Genomic DNA, 16,140 nt, shown 5'->3' on the forward strand with positions numbered 1-16,140 from the left:
TTACTCCACTACAAGTAAAAGTCCTGCATTCAAAACTTACTGAAGTAAAAGTACAAAAGTATCAACATCCTACTTAAAGCATCAAAAGTAAAAGTACTTGTTATGCAGAAGGGACCCACACAGATTGTTTGATATGTTCCAGATATGTTCCAGATATATAATTACATTATTTGTATTGATGCTTTTATGTAAGCAGTGTTTTAATTTTGTAAAGATAGGGCTAGTTTATTTACTTAATATACTGTTGTAAGATTGAATTAAAAAAAAAATCTAATCACTTTAAATGTATGTGTGTGTTTTATGTTAAATCCTGACCAAAAAAGTAACTAAAGCTGTCAGCTAAATGTAGTGGAGTAAAAAGTACAATATTTGCCTCAAAATGTAGTGGAGTAAAAAGTATAAAGTTACATAAAATGGAAATACTCAAGTACAAGTACCTCATAATTGTACTTAAGTACAATACTTGAGTAAATGTACTTAGTTACTTTCCACCACTGCAATAAACCATAGCATTTATCAGTTTGAAGATTAAAAATGTAATATTTGTAGTTTTCAATTAAATTCATGTCCAAAAGGATTAGCAATTGATCACAATGCTTTATTTGTTTTTGACGCCATCCCAAGTTTTAAAGTAATTTAACATTGACCAAAAATGTGGTATTTAACTGAATTCTACTGTGATTGGAATTTATCAAAGAAAAGAGATCAGTACATCAGCTGGCATCAGTATACAGTATAAAAAGGTGTATCAGTACAAATGAAGTTGGAAGGCCTTGATTATAATATCTACTATTACTTTCAGAGAGGATTTGCTTCAATAAAAATGTGTTAACAATACAGTATATTCAATATACACTGTGAGTAACTAAGGTGAAGTATGCTTAAAGGTGTCCCTGACATTGAGAGTGGGAAAATATTTTTGTTCAGAAGAAAACACAGCTTTGTGGACATTTCACATAGTCAAGTACATTTTGAAGCACATGGATGTTTTCAATGTTGAGTGTAAGCACTCTTTAGCCACTACAAGTTTCCTCGGTCATAGAAGAATGTGTGTGGTTCAACAGATCCTTAGAGAGAGATAATGAGAGAGTTAGATGTAGTTTTTCTTATTGAAACCAATACATATATGTGTGTGTTATCTTGGAGCAAAAGTAGAAAACAGACAGACAAATGCATTGCTGGTTGACACAGACAGTCGTCACATTTATTGTAAGTAAACTGCATTGGCACTTGATCTGAGATTATTTAAATTAATCTTAATGAACAATATATGTTGCAGTCAAACTGAGAATTTCCAGATGTCATGTTTTTCTAAAACCACAGACATTTTCCACACTCTCCTTGTATTGTATTGAAATGTCACTGACACATAGACATATTAAGCCTGGGATTAACAAACTCATTATCCAGTATTATAGATGAGCCTTATCACCACACAACAATTCCCAGCAGAGGGCACCTACTGCAACAATGGCTCATCCAAATTGCATTTCCAATGGGAATTGCTATTTCTGGTTCTGATAATTCAGAATAAACCACCCACAGATAGGGGGGAAATTATCAGCACGGAACAAGTGAATCTTACCTTGAAGTATTGTAATTGATCTAGAAAGTAATCTTTAAACTGGGTTAGGCAGTTTGTGTAATTGGGTAAAAATCCCATAATTGCTTTTTGGCACTTTGTAATTCAAGTGGTCTAAGAGAAAACTAGACTTCTGCACATCCTCTTGGCACTTCTTCAGGCTTTAGAAAATCTTGCCTGTGAGGAGAGACTTTCACAGGTCATCTCAGAGAGAGGGCGTTCCTATTGGCTGTTCTTCAAGTGCAGCTGCTCATGCATGTCCCTTCAGATGGTGACAGCTTGATTCAGTGGTGGAAAATCCTGAAAAATGCTGCTATTCCAGCTTTAGCAACAACTGCCTACGCTGTAAAACACCCCCCAAAAAAGGTAGTCAGGCTCATCAAAAAAAAGAGCATCTAAAAGAGAGTTTGACAATGAAACTTGTCGATATCTGCAAAGCATTTCAGAAACTGAGAGAAAATGTCATCAAGCCAAAGTTTTCAAATTGAACCTGACGGTAATTCTGATATAATTGCAGATATATAGCATCATTAAAATCACTAGCAAAACTGGGATAATTAATATGAAGTACAACTTGTACAGCTTAGTGTATGATTTATGGAAATATACACCAGCTGCGATGGCCGAGTGGTTAAGGCGTTGGACTTGAAATCCAATGGGATCTTCCCGCGCAGGTTCGAACCCTGCTCGCAGCGAAATTTTGGGCAGTTCATTGCCTCTAGGTTATGAATCATGCTTGTAACTGGAGAATCACAAGTTCCAATCCCAGGATTTGAGTGCAAGTGTAACATAGTTAACCAGGTAATTAGTGATTCCACTTGCCATCTTTAAATAACCACAGGTATTGTACGCAGCACCCTGGGGGCAGCTGCATTCGGCCCTTGTGGTGTAACGGTAAGGTTACGGGCTATGAGCGCCGTCTTTATTTTTAATATATTATTTTAATTTCACTTTATTTTAGTAGAAACTTGACAGTGTCTTTTAATTTTATATTTTTCAGAGGGATGCACCTGTTTTTATGTCATCAGGTATGATTTTTGTATTTTGTGTATGATTTTTGTATTTTGTGTTTATTGTGGGGCATTCGGACCTTGTGGTGTAACGAGGGATGCACCTGTTTTTATGTCATCAAAATAAATGGCTGGATGCCAATCCGATGTCCTGGTCTCAACTTAATAACACAACGCAGACAGAGTGCTAAGCCGCTACACAAGGCACCTAACCCCCCATATAGCTCCCCGGGCACGCAGAAATGTGCTGCCCACTGCTCCTAATCATGGTGTATTCACTGGTGTGTAAAAAAATGGGTTAAATGCAGAGTTTGAATTTCCCCACTGTAGGATTTATAATCTTAAAGGAATCTTAATTTTAAGAGAGTTGCAGGTTTTTCCTGTTTTAGGAAACTGCCTTCCCCAGCTTTAATATCAGTTTGCCTCAAAATAATAAATATTAAACACAAACATTTTGTATTGATAAAAATCAGAAACATAAAGAGGACATATTACTTACTTTTTACATGCATTTGGATGTCTGGAGTGCCTACTAACCCACAAACTGAAAAATAAAACAACCCAGTCAGTTTTTTGTGGGCTGACTCGATCAACGAGGCATTCAGATTTAGCTCCCCTTCTTATGTCACATTTAGGCTTATTAATATTCTGATTTTATCCATCCACAGCTGGAGGAATGGCTCATCAAAGGTGCGTCCAATTTTTCTTGCAAGTGAATCAGAGCAGACTGGGCTTGACAGACAGGAATTTCTTTTCTTAAATAGACAGGCGCTAAAGCGGAGCGTTTCAGACAGAAGGTGAATCCAGTATGAGACAAATAATGTGTTTTTTATTACATTAAAGCACGTGAACATGCTTTAGTAGAAACCCAAAATAATTGTCTGAAAATTAGCATAATATATCCCATTTAAATTAAATCACATATTTATGCAGCATATATGCAGACGTGAAGCAAAAAATCTGAACATAGAGAGTGATCATATAAAACCAGCGTTCTGCGTCTGAAGTCTGCCGAGGTTTTTCCTGCTTCAGTCGTCTTCCCATTTTACAGTGACAGCACTAACTCCCTGCAGAGGAGACACGATGTGATGTACATGATGTACAAACATATTTACAGAGCCAGAATATAATGACCTCAAGCGTTATTAGTGACATGTTTTCTCACTGTATGATGTGCGGGAGCTTGGCGTCTCTGTATAATCCGTTGTGCAGATACCCCTTAGAACCGTCAAATTGCACTAGCTTGACTTGCTCTGCATCCTGGGCACTCACTGCTACCTCATACAGCTGGGAAAGGAAAGCAAAAAAGTTTAGTCTAGGGATGGGCGTTTGGAAGAAACCTGCCAACTCAAGCATCTATAACGTTAACGATTAATCACTATGTTTTATACATACTCCAGTAAGAATAAAAACATGCATACATGGGCAAAATAATATATATATATATATATACAGTACTAATCAAAAGCCTCTTTAGATAACGGACACTTTTATTTTGAAAGGACAAAAAGATGTTTTAGCATATATATATATATATATATATATATATGTATATGTATATATATATGTATATATATACATACATATATATATATACACATATATATACATATATATATATATATATATATACAGTACTAATCAAAAGCCTCTTTAGATAACGGACACTTTTATTTTGAAAGGACAAAAAGATGTTTTAGCATATATATATATATATATGTATATGTATATATATATATATATATATATATATATATATATGTATATATATACATATATATATATATATATACACATATATACATATATATATATATATATATATATACAGTACTAATCAAAAGCCTCTTTTGATAACGGACGCTTTTATTTTGAAAGGACGAAAAGACAACTCAAGTGAGATTAAACTGTAAAGATAATATCAAGGAGTTTAATGTTTTATGTTTTAGCCCCCGAAGAGGATTGAGGTTAGTTTTCACACTAATCTTGCATATTTAAGTGTTGTTTTTTTTTGTGTTTAAATAAGTTTTGGATCAAATTAAACCTATTAACTAATGCTAGCAAGGTTTGATACAGTAGGTTAGTTTTGCTCAAATTCATATTCTTGTATTTCTGTGTGTTTTATAGTTGTAATTGCCATTTTCAGTTTGCAAACTGTAGCTTTATCCACCCTGATTCTCAGCTCATTGGCTTATTCTGTCTACTTATATGCAGTCATAGATTAAATTTAATAATACACAGATCGATTAAAAATTCTACTTGATTGGCCAAATTCTTAACGACCATTTATCGATCATTGATTAATGATTTGCATCCCTAGTTCAGCCTATGAATAAAACAAAAGGTTATCCTTAAGAAAACACCTTATATCCTACTTCAGTTTACATTGTATCATATGGAAAGTAGCTTTCTGTGCGGGTACCTGCTGAGCAAAATGAATGGGAACCAAGTGATCGTCTTCTGAATGAAGGAAAAGGATTTGACATCTCATTTTCTTCAAGCTGCAGAATAACAAAAACATATTAAGTCATTGCACATTATTGGTGATAACAAAATGAATAGCCCATCAGTGTTTGATGTACGCATCATTTAATATTTATCTACTGTGCATAAGCAGCATATTAACTCAACCCAACTCAACTCAACTTTATTTGTAAAGCACTTTAAAACAACCACAGCCGCAACAAAGTGCTGTACATAAACAAACAGAACAAGAGACAATAAAATAAATAAAACATGTCGTGCAACCTTACTTTTCTTCAGTTGGAAAGACAGCCTTGTTTTCTGCCCACGGCTCCGGGAAGAAGTATCCATGGCCCGGAAACTTCCAGTAATACTTTAAACGGACAGTAAATAAAACGGTGTAAAGTTATGCAAAATGTAGTAGCAGCCACGTGAAATAAACAAAGAAAGTAATGAGTTTACCCAGGTAAAAACATGACCTGGCATCTTCTGTCGAGCACTATTGAATGTACCCTCCAGAATCACAGCGTCGAAACTCTCCCCTGAGAACAAGAGGAAATCAGAATGAGACGCCGGAATTTTTTCCTCTTATTTCTATTTGTCAAATTTCAGCAAAACCTACCTTCCTCAATCAGTTTAACTGCAGTGTTAGTGGCCACTCTGCACAGAAGAGCAACATCCTCAGTTTTTTTAATAGCTTGAATTTACAGTTTCTTCTTCAATTTCTAGAATTTCTGTCACAAATGTTTTTGTTAAATCATTTAAATGTAAAAGTGGGCAATGATAACTATTCAAACATACTAGAGGGAGTTTTAAACTGGTGATGAAACAGATTTGTTTTATTAACGATGCCTCTATATGACCTACAGTACAGGCCAAACGTTTGGACACACACCTTCTCATTCAATGCGTTTTCTTTATTTTCATGACTATTTACATTGTAGATTCTCACTGAAGGCATCAAAACTATGAATGAACACATATGGAATTATGTACTGAACAAAAAAGTGTGAAATAACTGAAAACATGTCTTGTATTTTAGATTCCTCAAAGTTACCACCCTTTGCTTACTAGAATATAAGACATGTTTTCAGTTATTTCACACTTTTTTTTTAAGAACATAATTCCACATGTGTTCATTAATAGTTTTGATGAATCTACAATGTAAATAGTCATGAAAATAAAGGAAACACATTGAATGAGAAGGTGTGTCCAAACTTTTGGCCTGTACTGTATATAAGCAAACAAGACCATCAGTGAGAAGATTGGATATTTCTATATAGTTATTCTTAATGTCAGTCCCGGGGTCAAATTCCCTGTGAAATCAGATGAAATAATTAAACAGAATGCAGATGAGAAGAGTCTATGTTTACATTTTCTCAGGCAAAGTTTCACTGGGAGTCGTATGTTAGGCAGTTAAAAGGAAGCAGGGGGAGATTTTTCTTTAGATAAATTTATTTTTGAGGTTGTGTTTTGTGGTTATGGCTGATACTGGGGCAGGATCAGATCCCCTCTCTGCTGAGAATGGTTTCTCACAAACTTTCTCATTGTACAGCGAAACAGTACACTAAAATAAGTGTTTGGAAAACATTTGAGGTGAGAAATAGGCAGAGCAGTCACAGAATCTTGACAGCTGCTAGAGACTACTCGGCTGTGATAAATAAAGTTTTGAGAAGAAATACACTTTATCTGTCAATGATAAATTGTGACATTGTCACAATCATTTCATGGAAAGAGCGAAAACTTATGACTCATTTAGATGTTATATTGAAAAACTGTCGCCAAGCCGAGACATGATATTGTCTGTGAATTCTAAGTGGCCTGAATAGGGCGCCACACCCGAAAGTAAATTAGCATTGTAGCACCATAGGGTCTAACCCCTTAAACTCAATAAAGCTTTATAATAAGGTCCTTAATAACCATTAATTAATAAGTAATAAGGCACTGTTCTCACTTTAGATCCGGTAGTTGCAAAAAGCATAGTTAACTTATAATAGATGAGCAATAAAGTATATTTTAATATCAATAAGCAAACAAAATAAGATTAATAAAGGCATGGCAAAGACATAATGGGTGGGTCATGGGTGTTTGTAATGCCTTTATTAACACTTATATAAGCTTATAAACACACAATAATGTTAATAAGCATCTTGTAAGGACTTACAAGGGCCTTATCACTTGTTAATTAATGGTTATTACAAGGACCTTAATATAAAGCGTTACCAAGATTTTTAATGTGTGTGTGGTGGTTGAACGTCATAAAATACGTTAGTAAATACCCCCATTTGTGAATTTTGACGTTTTTTTAAACGTCCTTAAAAAGGCGGTTGCTAACAAGTGGCTAAATGAGACTACAGTGGTTTCCGGGGACATTAAACATCATCAAGACTGACACGGACAACGACTCTCTCACTAGTCCGCCTCACAGCCTCTAGTCATGTTTTTCAGTGCTGTTACAAACTCTTGTAGATTATAGATTAGGTTAATAAACAATTTATTAGGCTCCAGTTTCCCTAGCTTGTCAAAAACGATGGATAGCTTGCAGTGGTAGAATGTAACGAAGTACATTTACTAAGTACTGTTTTTAAGTACAGTTTTGAAGTATGTGTGCTTTACTTGAGTATTTCTATTTTATGTAACTTTGTACTTCTACTTCACTACATTTCAAGACAAATATTGTACTTTTACTCCACTACATTTATCTGAAAGCTTTAGTTACTTTTCAGGAGATTTAACATAAAAAAAAAAAATAAAAAAAATAAAAGTGATTAGACATTTTTTTTTAATTAAATCACGTAAATGTATATTATGTAGTTAAAATGAGCCCAACATTAACAAAATTAAAACACTGCTTACATAAATGCATCAATTATCATCATCCAATAATATATTTAGAATATATAAAACAATCTGAGTGGGTCCATTCTGTATAACGAGTACTTTTACTTTTGACACTTTAAGTACATTTTGATGCTGGCACTTCTGTACTTTTACTTCAGTAAGTTTTGAATGCAGGACTTTTACTTGTAGTGGAGTAATTTCACAGTGTGGTATTACTTATTTTACTTAACTGAGGGATCTGAATACTTTTTCCACCACTGTGACCATCTGAAGTGTAACGGTAGTGGCACAGAAGTCATGCAACCGTGGTTCACTAAAGCATGATGTTAGCTTTTTACTTTTGTCGACTGCATTAACGCTTAAAACATAATAAAAGTGGTGTTCATTTGTGAAGATTAACGAAAGATTAAGAAACGTGTGTTTGCCACAGAGCTTTTTTTTTTCTGCAATAATCCAAAATCCCATAGGCAAATTCTCAATAGACCTCATGGTGATGCTATTTCCAGGACGGCCTACAGAAATAGGTAATTTTGTTTGCTCTCTATAGGCGCCATCTTTTGGTTGTTACCCAGTTCTTAATACATCCATAGGGCAGAGGAACATTGTTATTCCTTTCATAGATTAACTACATTGACTACTGTCAAGATTAAGTGACAGTTTCATTGACTAGGACAGGGATTCCCAAAGTGTGGTGCGTGGACCTCTGGGGGTGCACGAGCTGCCGCTAGGGGGTGCGCGAGATGAAAAATTTAATGGCGGTCTGATAATTACACAATAAAAAAAATTTCCCCACACAATAAAGACGTGTAAATAAATGTCCTTTGTAAAATGTCAAATCAAAAACTGTAATATTAATTAATAAATAAATGCAGGCTATTCAAAATGCACTTCATCTTAAAATGAAGCGTAGAAGTTATCTTCTTCCATTTTTTCCAGCCTGTGTTATGATGACGGGTTGTTTTAGCTCCACGCTCATTTTAACTTGCTGCAATATTTGCTCAACGCGGCTCATAATATTATAACATTTTCCCAACTTATGTGCTTTCTGCCTCTGATCCTGAGCCTGTCATCATCCTCTTTGCTCTTAAAAGTGTAAGCTTGTGCATAACTTTGTTACATTATATTGAAACTGTGTTTCAGATTAATTCAAATGCGAGAGCACATTGTTGTGATCGTGATTATTTTGTTATATGTGTGTGTCTGGCATGATTTAACATGCTGCCTTTAATATGGCTATGAAAAAGCTTATTGCATTTTGTGTTTTTTCTTAAGGTGTGGGGGATTGGGGGTGCTTTAACCCGGTTGGGACATAGAAGGGGGTGCGTGGATAAAAGTTAAAAATAATAAAAGTTTGGGAACCGCTGGACTAGGACAACAACTGTAGCTTAAATCATTTTACAAAAAAGAGGAGCATGGAATGCACATCCAAAAATGTTGCTACAACAAAGAGCTGAATCATTTTACTGAGAGTGTTTCTGCTTGAGGAGAAAGCTGTGTATTGGGAGTCTTTCCTTACTGACCCAGTGCCAAGAGAGTGTCCCCAGACGAGAACCAGGCTGTTTCCACTGCGTGCTTTCACCCAGTTGTACAAATAGAGGGCATCAGTGGTCAGACCGGCTTCAGTCGGCTCCCCGGTGGAATCTCCAAACCCTGTCAAGAGTTTCTTCCATCAAAAACTGCTCACTGACACACGAGATTCTCTTCACGGCCACCAGGTGGCAGCCACTCAGAGGGGAACCTGCACTAGACACTGACCCTCCATTGAACTGCTGTCTTTTGACTGCCTTACAACAAACACCTCATCAAGCACAAGTGCATTACTCTATAATAATATTATGCCTGCATATGATATTAAATCAATGTGAGAAGGTTGTGTATTACAATCAATAAGAAGGCAAAGAAGCGTAGAGATAGAAAATATGTTTAGGAGACGAGTCATAAATCTTAATTTTCTCTAACCTCTGTAGTCAGGCACCAGCACGTGGTAACCGAGTGCGCTCAATACCTGTTGGCACATAACGCTTATTTGTCATCACAATAGCTACTGAGACTTTCATATCTTTATTAGACCTTGAAAAGATGAATATGTTTGTGTTGGTAATCACTCACTTTTGCCACTCCAATCCGATGAGCGGCTGCCCTGTTGGAATGATTCACACACATCACAATTGCCAATAAATTTGTGTTTTTTAAAAAACCTAAATATATCTGGCTGTGTTGAACTTTTATCCTCTGCCTCTTCTGGAAGCAAACTAAAATACAAATGCATTATTTATTATACCTTGTGCCTGTGTTCCCATGAAGATATATGAAAACTGGACTTCCATCCCTTAAAGTGTTCTGGTACCATGCCAAGTCCTTCCCCTGGGCCTCGTTCCACTGCTTTTCAGGGACAGTGTGCCTTGAACAGTTCAGAACAATATACCAACTTTGAGACAAAACCAATCAGTGGATCATGAAGAAAACGAGCTCTCAGCCTTCTTATATCTATGCTAGAAAACTAAAATAATGTTGAACTTAGGGGTGTGCCATATCCTATCGTTCACGATAATATCGTTTTTTTTTTTATGGTTACAAAAAATGCATATCATGATAATGGCAACATTCCTACTTCTTGATGTAGTGGGGTAGGTTAATATTAGCTAACAATTAAAGTTGTTTTAATCACAAAAAGCTACTTATTCTCTGTCGCTAAACACATGCAGCTTTCAAAATAAGAGAACAGTGTGATAACAGAATCCACCACAGAACTTACAAGAGGACTGCCAAAATAAGATGCCTTAAATAAAACATACAAGAACCTTTATTCTCCTTTACAAAATGTCATTAAAATTTGCCCCAGAAACCCCTAAATGGATATTTTTTATTATTTTCTCATACTCAAGAGTCAAGAGTAAATTTCTTTGTATTTGGCAACTGTTGAGATTTGCACTTCACATTACATTTTAGATTTTTATTTATTTATACAGACTAAAAAAAAAAAAATATTTTCTATATCTTTTTAAGTATTTCGTAATATTGTCAAGAATATCGTTATTGCAAAAATAGCCTGAAATATCGTGATATTCTTTTAGGGCCATATCACCCAGCCCTAGTTGAACTTGGCTAATACTCACCAAACTCCCAGGGAGATTCCTTCCTCTGATGTTAAGTACATGTTGATGGTGTGATTAAGGGAGAGCTCAGCAGGTCGGCTGAGGTCAACAAAGAACGGCAACCTGACTGCAAACAGGAAAATATAGAGAGATGGGTCCTTTTTTGTAAGCAACTTGAAGATGTACAGTACTTCCCAGAGGCAGGAGGGGGAATTCACTTACTTCTCTGAGTGTAAACAAGGTGCTGGATTAATTCTGGGATTCTCAGCGAGAAAGGCACAGAAATGAAGATAACAAAGAGGGCCAATAAGCCTCTTTTCAGCCACCTTCGGGGCCTGAGAGCAGAGAGAGAAATATGTGACAGCTGAGCATAGACTGATCATCCGTCCATTATCTTACGTAACTTGTGTCAATAAAAGCAGATGACCTTCTAAAGGCCCTTGAAATGTCTCCAGGCTCTCAATTGAAATACTTATTGAATTGCAGTTTCTATAACGAAGCCAAACAAGAAAACGCTCCGACTAAATGCCTCAACATTTGCTGATTTAACAGTAGCTATTAAGAGAGTCCCTCTCCTCTGAAAACAAGAGGAATGAGAAGAATGAGATGCTGGAAATTTTTCCTCTTATTTCTTTACGTCAAAATTCAGCAAAACCTACAGTACAGGCCAAAAGTTTGGACACATCTTCTCATTCAATGTTTTTACTTTATTTTCATGACTATTTACATTGTAAATTCATCAAAACTATTAATGAACACATGTGGAATTATGTTCTTAACAAAAAAGTGTGAAATAACTGAAAACATGTCTTATATTCTAGTAAGCAAAGGGTGGTTACTTTGAGGAATCTAAAATACAAGACATGTTTTCAGTTATTTCACACTTTTTTTGTTAAGTACATAATTCCATATGTGTTCATTCATAGTTTTGATGCCTTCAGTGAGAATCTACAATGTAAATAGTCATGAAAATAAAGAAAAACGCATTGAATGAGAAGGTGTGTCCAAACTTTTGGCCTGTACTGTACGTTTCTCAATCATTTAAACTGCAGTGTTAGTGGCCACTCTGCATGGAAGAGCAACGTCCTCAGTTCTTTTTTATAGCTTGAATTAACAGTTTCCTCTCCAACTATTCCTAACAGTGACAGTTTACTGCAGCTGTGGACTAATTTCTATCATTTCTGTCACAAATGTACCATGTTTGTTAAATCACTATTCAAAAATACCAGAGGGAGTTTTAACTGGTAGTGAAACAGACATACTGGTGCCTTTATATGACCTATATAAGCTAACAAGACGATCAGTCAGAAGATCAGGGTCTGATTCACCCTGAAATCAACCGAAATCATTCTCCAAATCCACGACTCAGTTTAACTTTTGATTTTAAGCTCCTGATTAGATTAATTTTCCATTCAAACACATTTCAGCATTGAAGGCTGTGCCATTGAGTACAGACTAAGCTAGTTTCATGTCTTCATTAACACAGCATGATGCTTATTTTGTAAATTGTCCCATTTAGAATAAAAATAAAAGATAAAGCAGGGCATGCTTTAGGGCGGAGCTACCTCATAATTGACATGTCGCCAACACAGTCCACATTGTGTTTCGTCTTAGAACTTTGACCCTTTCACAATGTGTTCATAGTTCATAAACCTTCCCTGTAAAATTTTGGTCACTTAAAAATGTGTTGTTCAGTATTCCGTCGGTCTAAAAGATACTCTAAGGATTCGGCTGTACATTTTTAATAACCACAGCCTCTTGATTGCCAAGCTAGTTAGCTAGGATTAACACTGGTTTATACATAGGGGGGAAAAAAACAAGACGGCACTCTAGGCTTTAAAAGAGTTCAAAATCGCGACTCTGGGTTGTGAAAGGGAAATATAACACTTTTGTAAAGATTTGGGGCACATTTATGGAATTTCTGGAGGGGGAAGATTTCATTGCAGCTTTGTAGTCTGTTGTCTTTATATTTTATGATGTTTTTATATATATTTATTTATTTATCTATCCATTTTCTCATTAAGATGACTGGTTATGAAGTGTTGGAGCATTCTGTATGTGGGATACATTCTGAGTCCATCTGTGCATGTACATGTTTGTCACTCCTCTTTTGTTATTCCTTTCCTTTAAGCCATGATGAGAAACAATCGGTTACCACAACAGCAAAACATGCCACTAATACATCTATATTTAAAATGTCTTCAAGTGCCTTGTACTTATTAATGTGCCTTGTTCCAGTTTGTGTCTTTGTATTGTGTTCAAAAGAGTTCAAAAGAGGACGTTAGAGAAGACATTATTGGGACTCTGTCCATTATTTGTATACATTTTATCAATATCCCTAATAGTAAATATTGGTTATTGATGATACATTTTAAATCTCTTCTTAAAACCCACCTCTTCTCGTTGGCTTTTAACACCACGTAGAGTGTCGATTTTATGTTGATTTCATGATTTTATGATTTTTTGTTTTTATTGTATTCATGCATATTTTATTTTGTGCGGGAAGTACATTTTACATTTTATTTTATTTCTTTTTATCCCATTTTTAATTTATTTTATCTTATTGCATCTTACTGTTCTATTGTTTACTACATATCTTTCTATTGTGTTATGTATTTATTGTTTGTGCAGCACTTTGGAAACCTTGTGTTTGCTAAAATTGTGCTCTATAAATAAAGGGGATTGGAACTATTAAAGCTGCTCTTTGGAGAACTCTGCTTCACCTCAGCTGCACGTTTTTGGATGATTTAGAAATTGTGAGGTGTTATAAGTAAAATTACAAATCACTTTGCTGATTCAAATCACAATTCAGACATACTCACTGACTCATCCACTGTAGTTCATTCACTGCTCAAATGTGCTTCAGTGAGCGAACACTTTCCCATTCAAACAACAGATGTACAAGGGGATGCACACTCAAGCCCATTGGCATGTACAGAGCTGCTCCCCACATGTCCACGCAGTCTGTGGCTGCAGCATGAACATGAAACATTAATACGGGTAAGAAGAACTTAATAATCTAATCAAGAAGGCAGGCTGTGATTTGGAGTCAGCCTTGACTCCCCCGAGGCAACAGCAGAGGAGAGGATGCTGTTCAGACTATTTCCAATTAATGGACAATACTGTACATCCCACCCCTTCCATTAACACTCTAATCAGCCAGAAGAGCCCTTTTAGCTGCAGACTGATGTCTGCACACTGCTCAAGGGAAACATATAGGAGGTCATTTACTTCAACAGCCATCCAACTGTTGCCTCATCTGTCCAGAGATAAAGCTGTTACTGCTGTTCTTTTTTTTTTTCTCAAGATGTCCAAATATCACATTTTTTTTAATGTATAACTGCAGTTTGATGCAATGCAAACTTAGTTTTAATGGAAAATCTTTCCTTTTTGTCTTTGTTGTTGTAGTATTTTTACAAGTAATCAATCTGTAATCTTTAAAAGGAAAGACACTGCAGGCAAAAAAAAAACGTGCATTGCATAAATTTCATTCATGTTTGCATTATATTTTGTAATTCCCCTGTTTAAAAATGTACATTTCTTACATTTTTAAAAATTTGATACATCTTTTGGTCCACAAAAGTCGCCCAATGTCAGCTGGGATAGACTCCACCCCCCCGCGACCCGAGTTCGGATAAGCGGTTAAGGATAATGAATACAGTCATGGAAAAAAAGTATTAGACCACCCCTTTTCTTCAATTTATTGTTCATTTAAATGCCTGGTACAACTAAAGGAAATAACCAAAATCATTATCAAGAAAACCATAGAAAATGGCTAGAAATCAGCTCTGAAATCAAACTCGTATGAGCTATTTTTCTAATAATATTCTGACTATATCTCAGTGTTTGTACTATATTTTGTCGTTCCCCCCGACAAATTCCTTCCCACAAAATTCCCATAAGGGTATTTTAGGATCTGAATGTTAAAAGATATTTTCTTCCATCTAATTTATCTACATCTTTTGTATCTTGCTATTACTACGTGCTGCATGCTCTCGCACTGCAACTTTTTATTGCATTATCCACAACAGAAGACAATGGAGGGAGTCACTCCTGCTTTCACCTGGTCACTCATTATTTATTATAGCATGGTCATGCTATAGGTCAACTTCAGTATCTCCAAAATATCTAATGCGGAACTTACTGGTGATACCAGATGCAGACACGTACTTTAATGAAGTTAGATTAGTACATTACAAATCATGCATATGCGAAAGTAAGCTGAATAAAGTGAAGTTAAGGTTTGTAACCATATATTGCATATAAATAACTTACGGTGTGCCCTCATTCTGGACTCTGGCAGACCTCTGAACTTTGCTGGCTGCGGAGGAAGAACCACCCTGTTTGCTGACCCTTTTTCTCATCATGCAACGGTTTCCAGTATATTTTTTTTAGTGAAAAAAGTCTTTAATATAATATAAACTTCTTGCCCTGCTTGGCAGTAATGAACCTAATTGCACTGTCACTGTCTCTGGTTCTGATACTTGGTTAAAGTTTAACGGCTAAAAGTTTGATCAAAGTACACTTCAACAGTGCGGAAGAGGCGGAACCTGGGATTATTAAGGTAGCACGGATTTTCTTTAGTTTGTTACAATACACAAAACAGGTAACACTTGGCGCCACCTTAAACAGGGAAAAGTAAGCTGAAAACGGGAACCAGCCTGCCTGTTTCCTGTCATTATTATCCATGGAGGTTTGCAATGCAGCTAAACAGATGTGTCATTAGACAAATTACATTATAAATTTAGTACCTATTAAATTTTATGCCTCGATTATAGTCTGCTGTGAGACAGATACATTTTTTAATTACATTTTTATTTTGCAATCTCAACTGTTTTTATTTATTATAGTCATAAAACACACACACACACACACACACACACACACACACACACACACACAAACAAACAGATAATACAGGCAGAGGGCAGGGTCTTTGCAGACACAGACACCACTAGTGGGTCATAAGCATAGGCTGTATTAAATATATAGGACAAACTCACCTTGACATCATCCACTGGTTTGTGGATTTCGGTTTTGAAGCCTCAAGATTGCCATTTTGGTCGTTGCCATATTGTTTTTTTGGAACCAGCACATGTGCAGAATGGACCTTGAGCTAAATTTACATCATCTTACCCTAATGTTAGCT

The 16,140-nt window shown here is 35.8% G+C and overlaps 1 protein-coding gene and 1 non-coding gene across 2 annotated transcripts; one reads left to right on the top strand and one right to left on the bottom strand.

Moving 5' to 3' along the window:
• Positions 1-1,172: 1,172 nt before the first annotated feature.
• LOC131993939 (lysophosphatidylserine lipase ABHD12-like) lies at positions 1,173-15,536 on the bottom strand. Its single transcript, XM_059360018.1, has 13 exons — positions 15,267-15,536; positions 11,214-11,326; positions 11,013-11,118; positions 10,178-10,297; positions 10,006-10,036; positions 9,856-9,901; positions 9,417-9,546; positions 5,678-5,715; positions 5,518-5,597; positions 5,346-5,428; positions 5,015-5,093; positions 3,758-3,879; positions 1,173-3,659 (listed from the first exon to the last, which is right to left on the bottom strand). Exons 1-13 carry the CDS (start codon positions 15,356-15,358, stop codon positions 3,638-3,640), a joined length of 1,062 nt encoding a protein of 353 aa, XP_059216001.1. The 5' UTR covers positions 15,359-15,536; the 3' UTR covers positions 1,173-3,637.
• On the top strand, positions 2,196-2,277 carry trnas-uga (transfer RNA serine (anticodon UGA)). The gene has a single exon. It is a non-coding gene; the product is annotated as a tRNA-Ser (tRNA).
• Positions 15,537-16,140: the final 604 nt, after the last annotated feature.

This window comes from Centropristis striata, chromosome 20 (genome assembly GCF_030273125.1).
Source record: "Centropristis striata isolate RG_2023a ecotype Rhode Island chromosome 20, C.striata_1.0, whole genome shotgun sequence".
Classification (NCBI taxonomy): domain Eukaryota; kingdom Metazoa; phylum Chordata; class Actinopteri; order Perciformes; family Serranidae; genus Centropristis; species Centropristis striata.

Excerpts from the sequence above, each read along its gene's own strand:
- LOC131993939 (XM_059360018.1), bottom strand. The coding sequence starts at position 15,358 with ATGATGAGAAAAAGGGTCAGCAAACAGGGTGGTTCTTCCTCCGCAGCC. Across the intron at positions 11,119-11,213 it reads CCTTGTTTACACTCAGAGAA|TCAGGTTGCCGTTCTTTGTT; the intron begins GTAAGTGAATTC and ends TCCTGTTTGCAG. Across the intron at positions 5,429-5,517 it reads CAGGTCATGTTTTTACCTGG|TATTACTGGAAGTTTCCGGG; the intron begins GTAAACTCATTA and ends GTCCGTTTAAAG.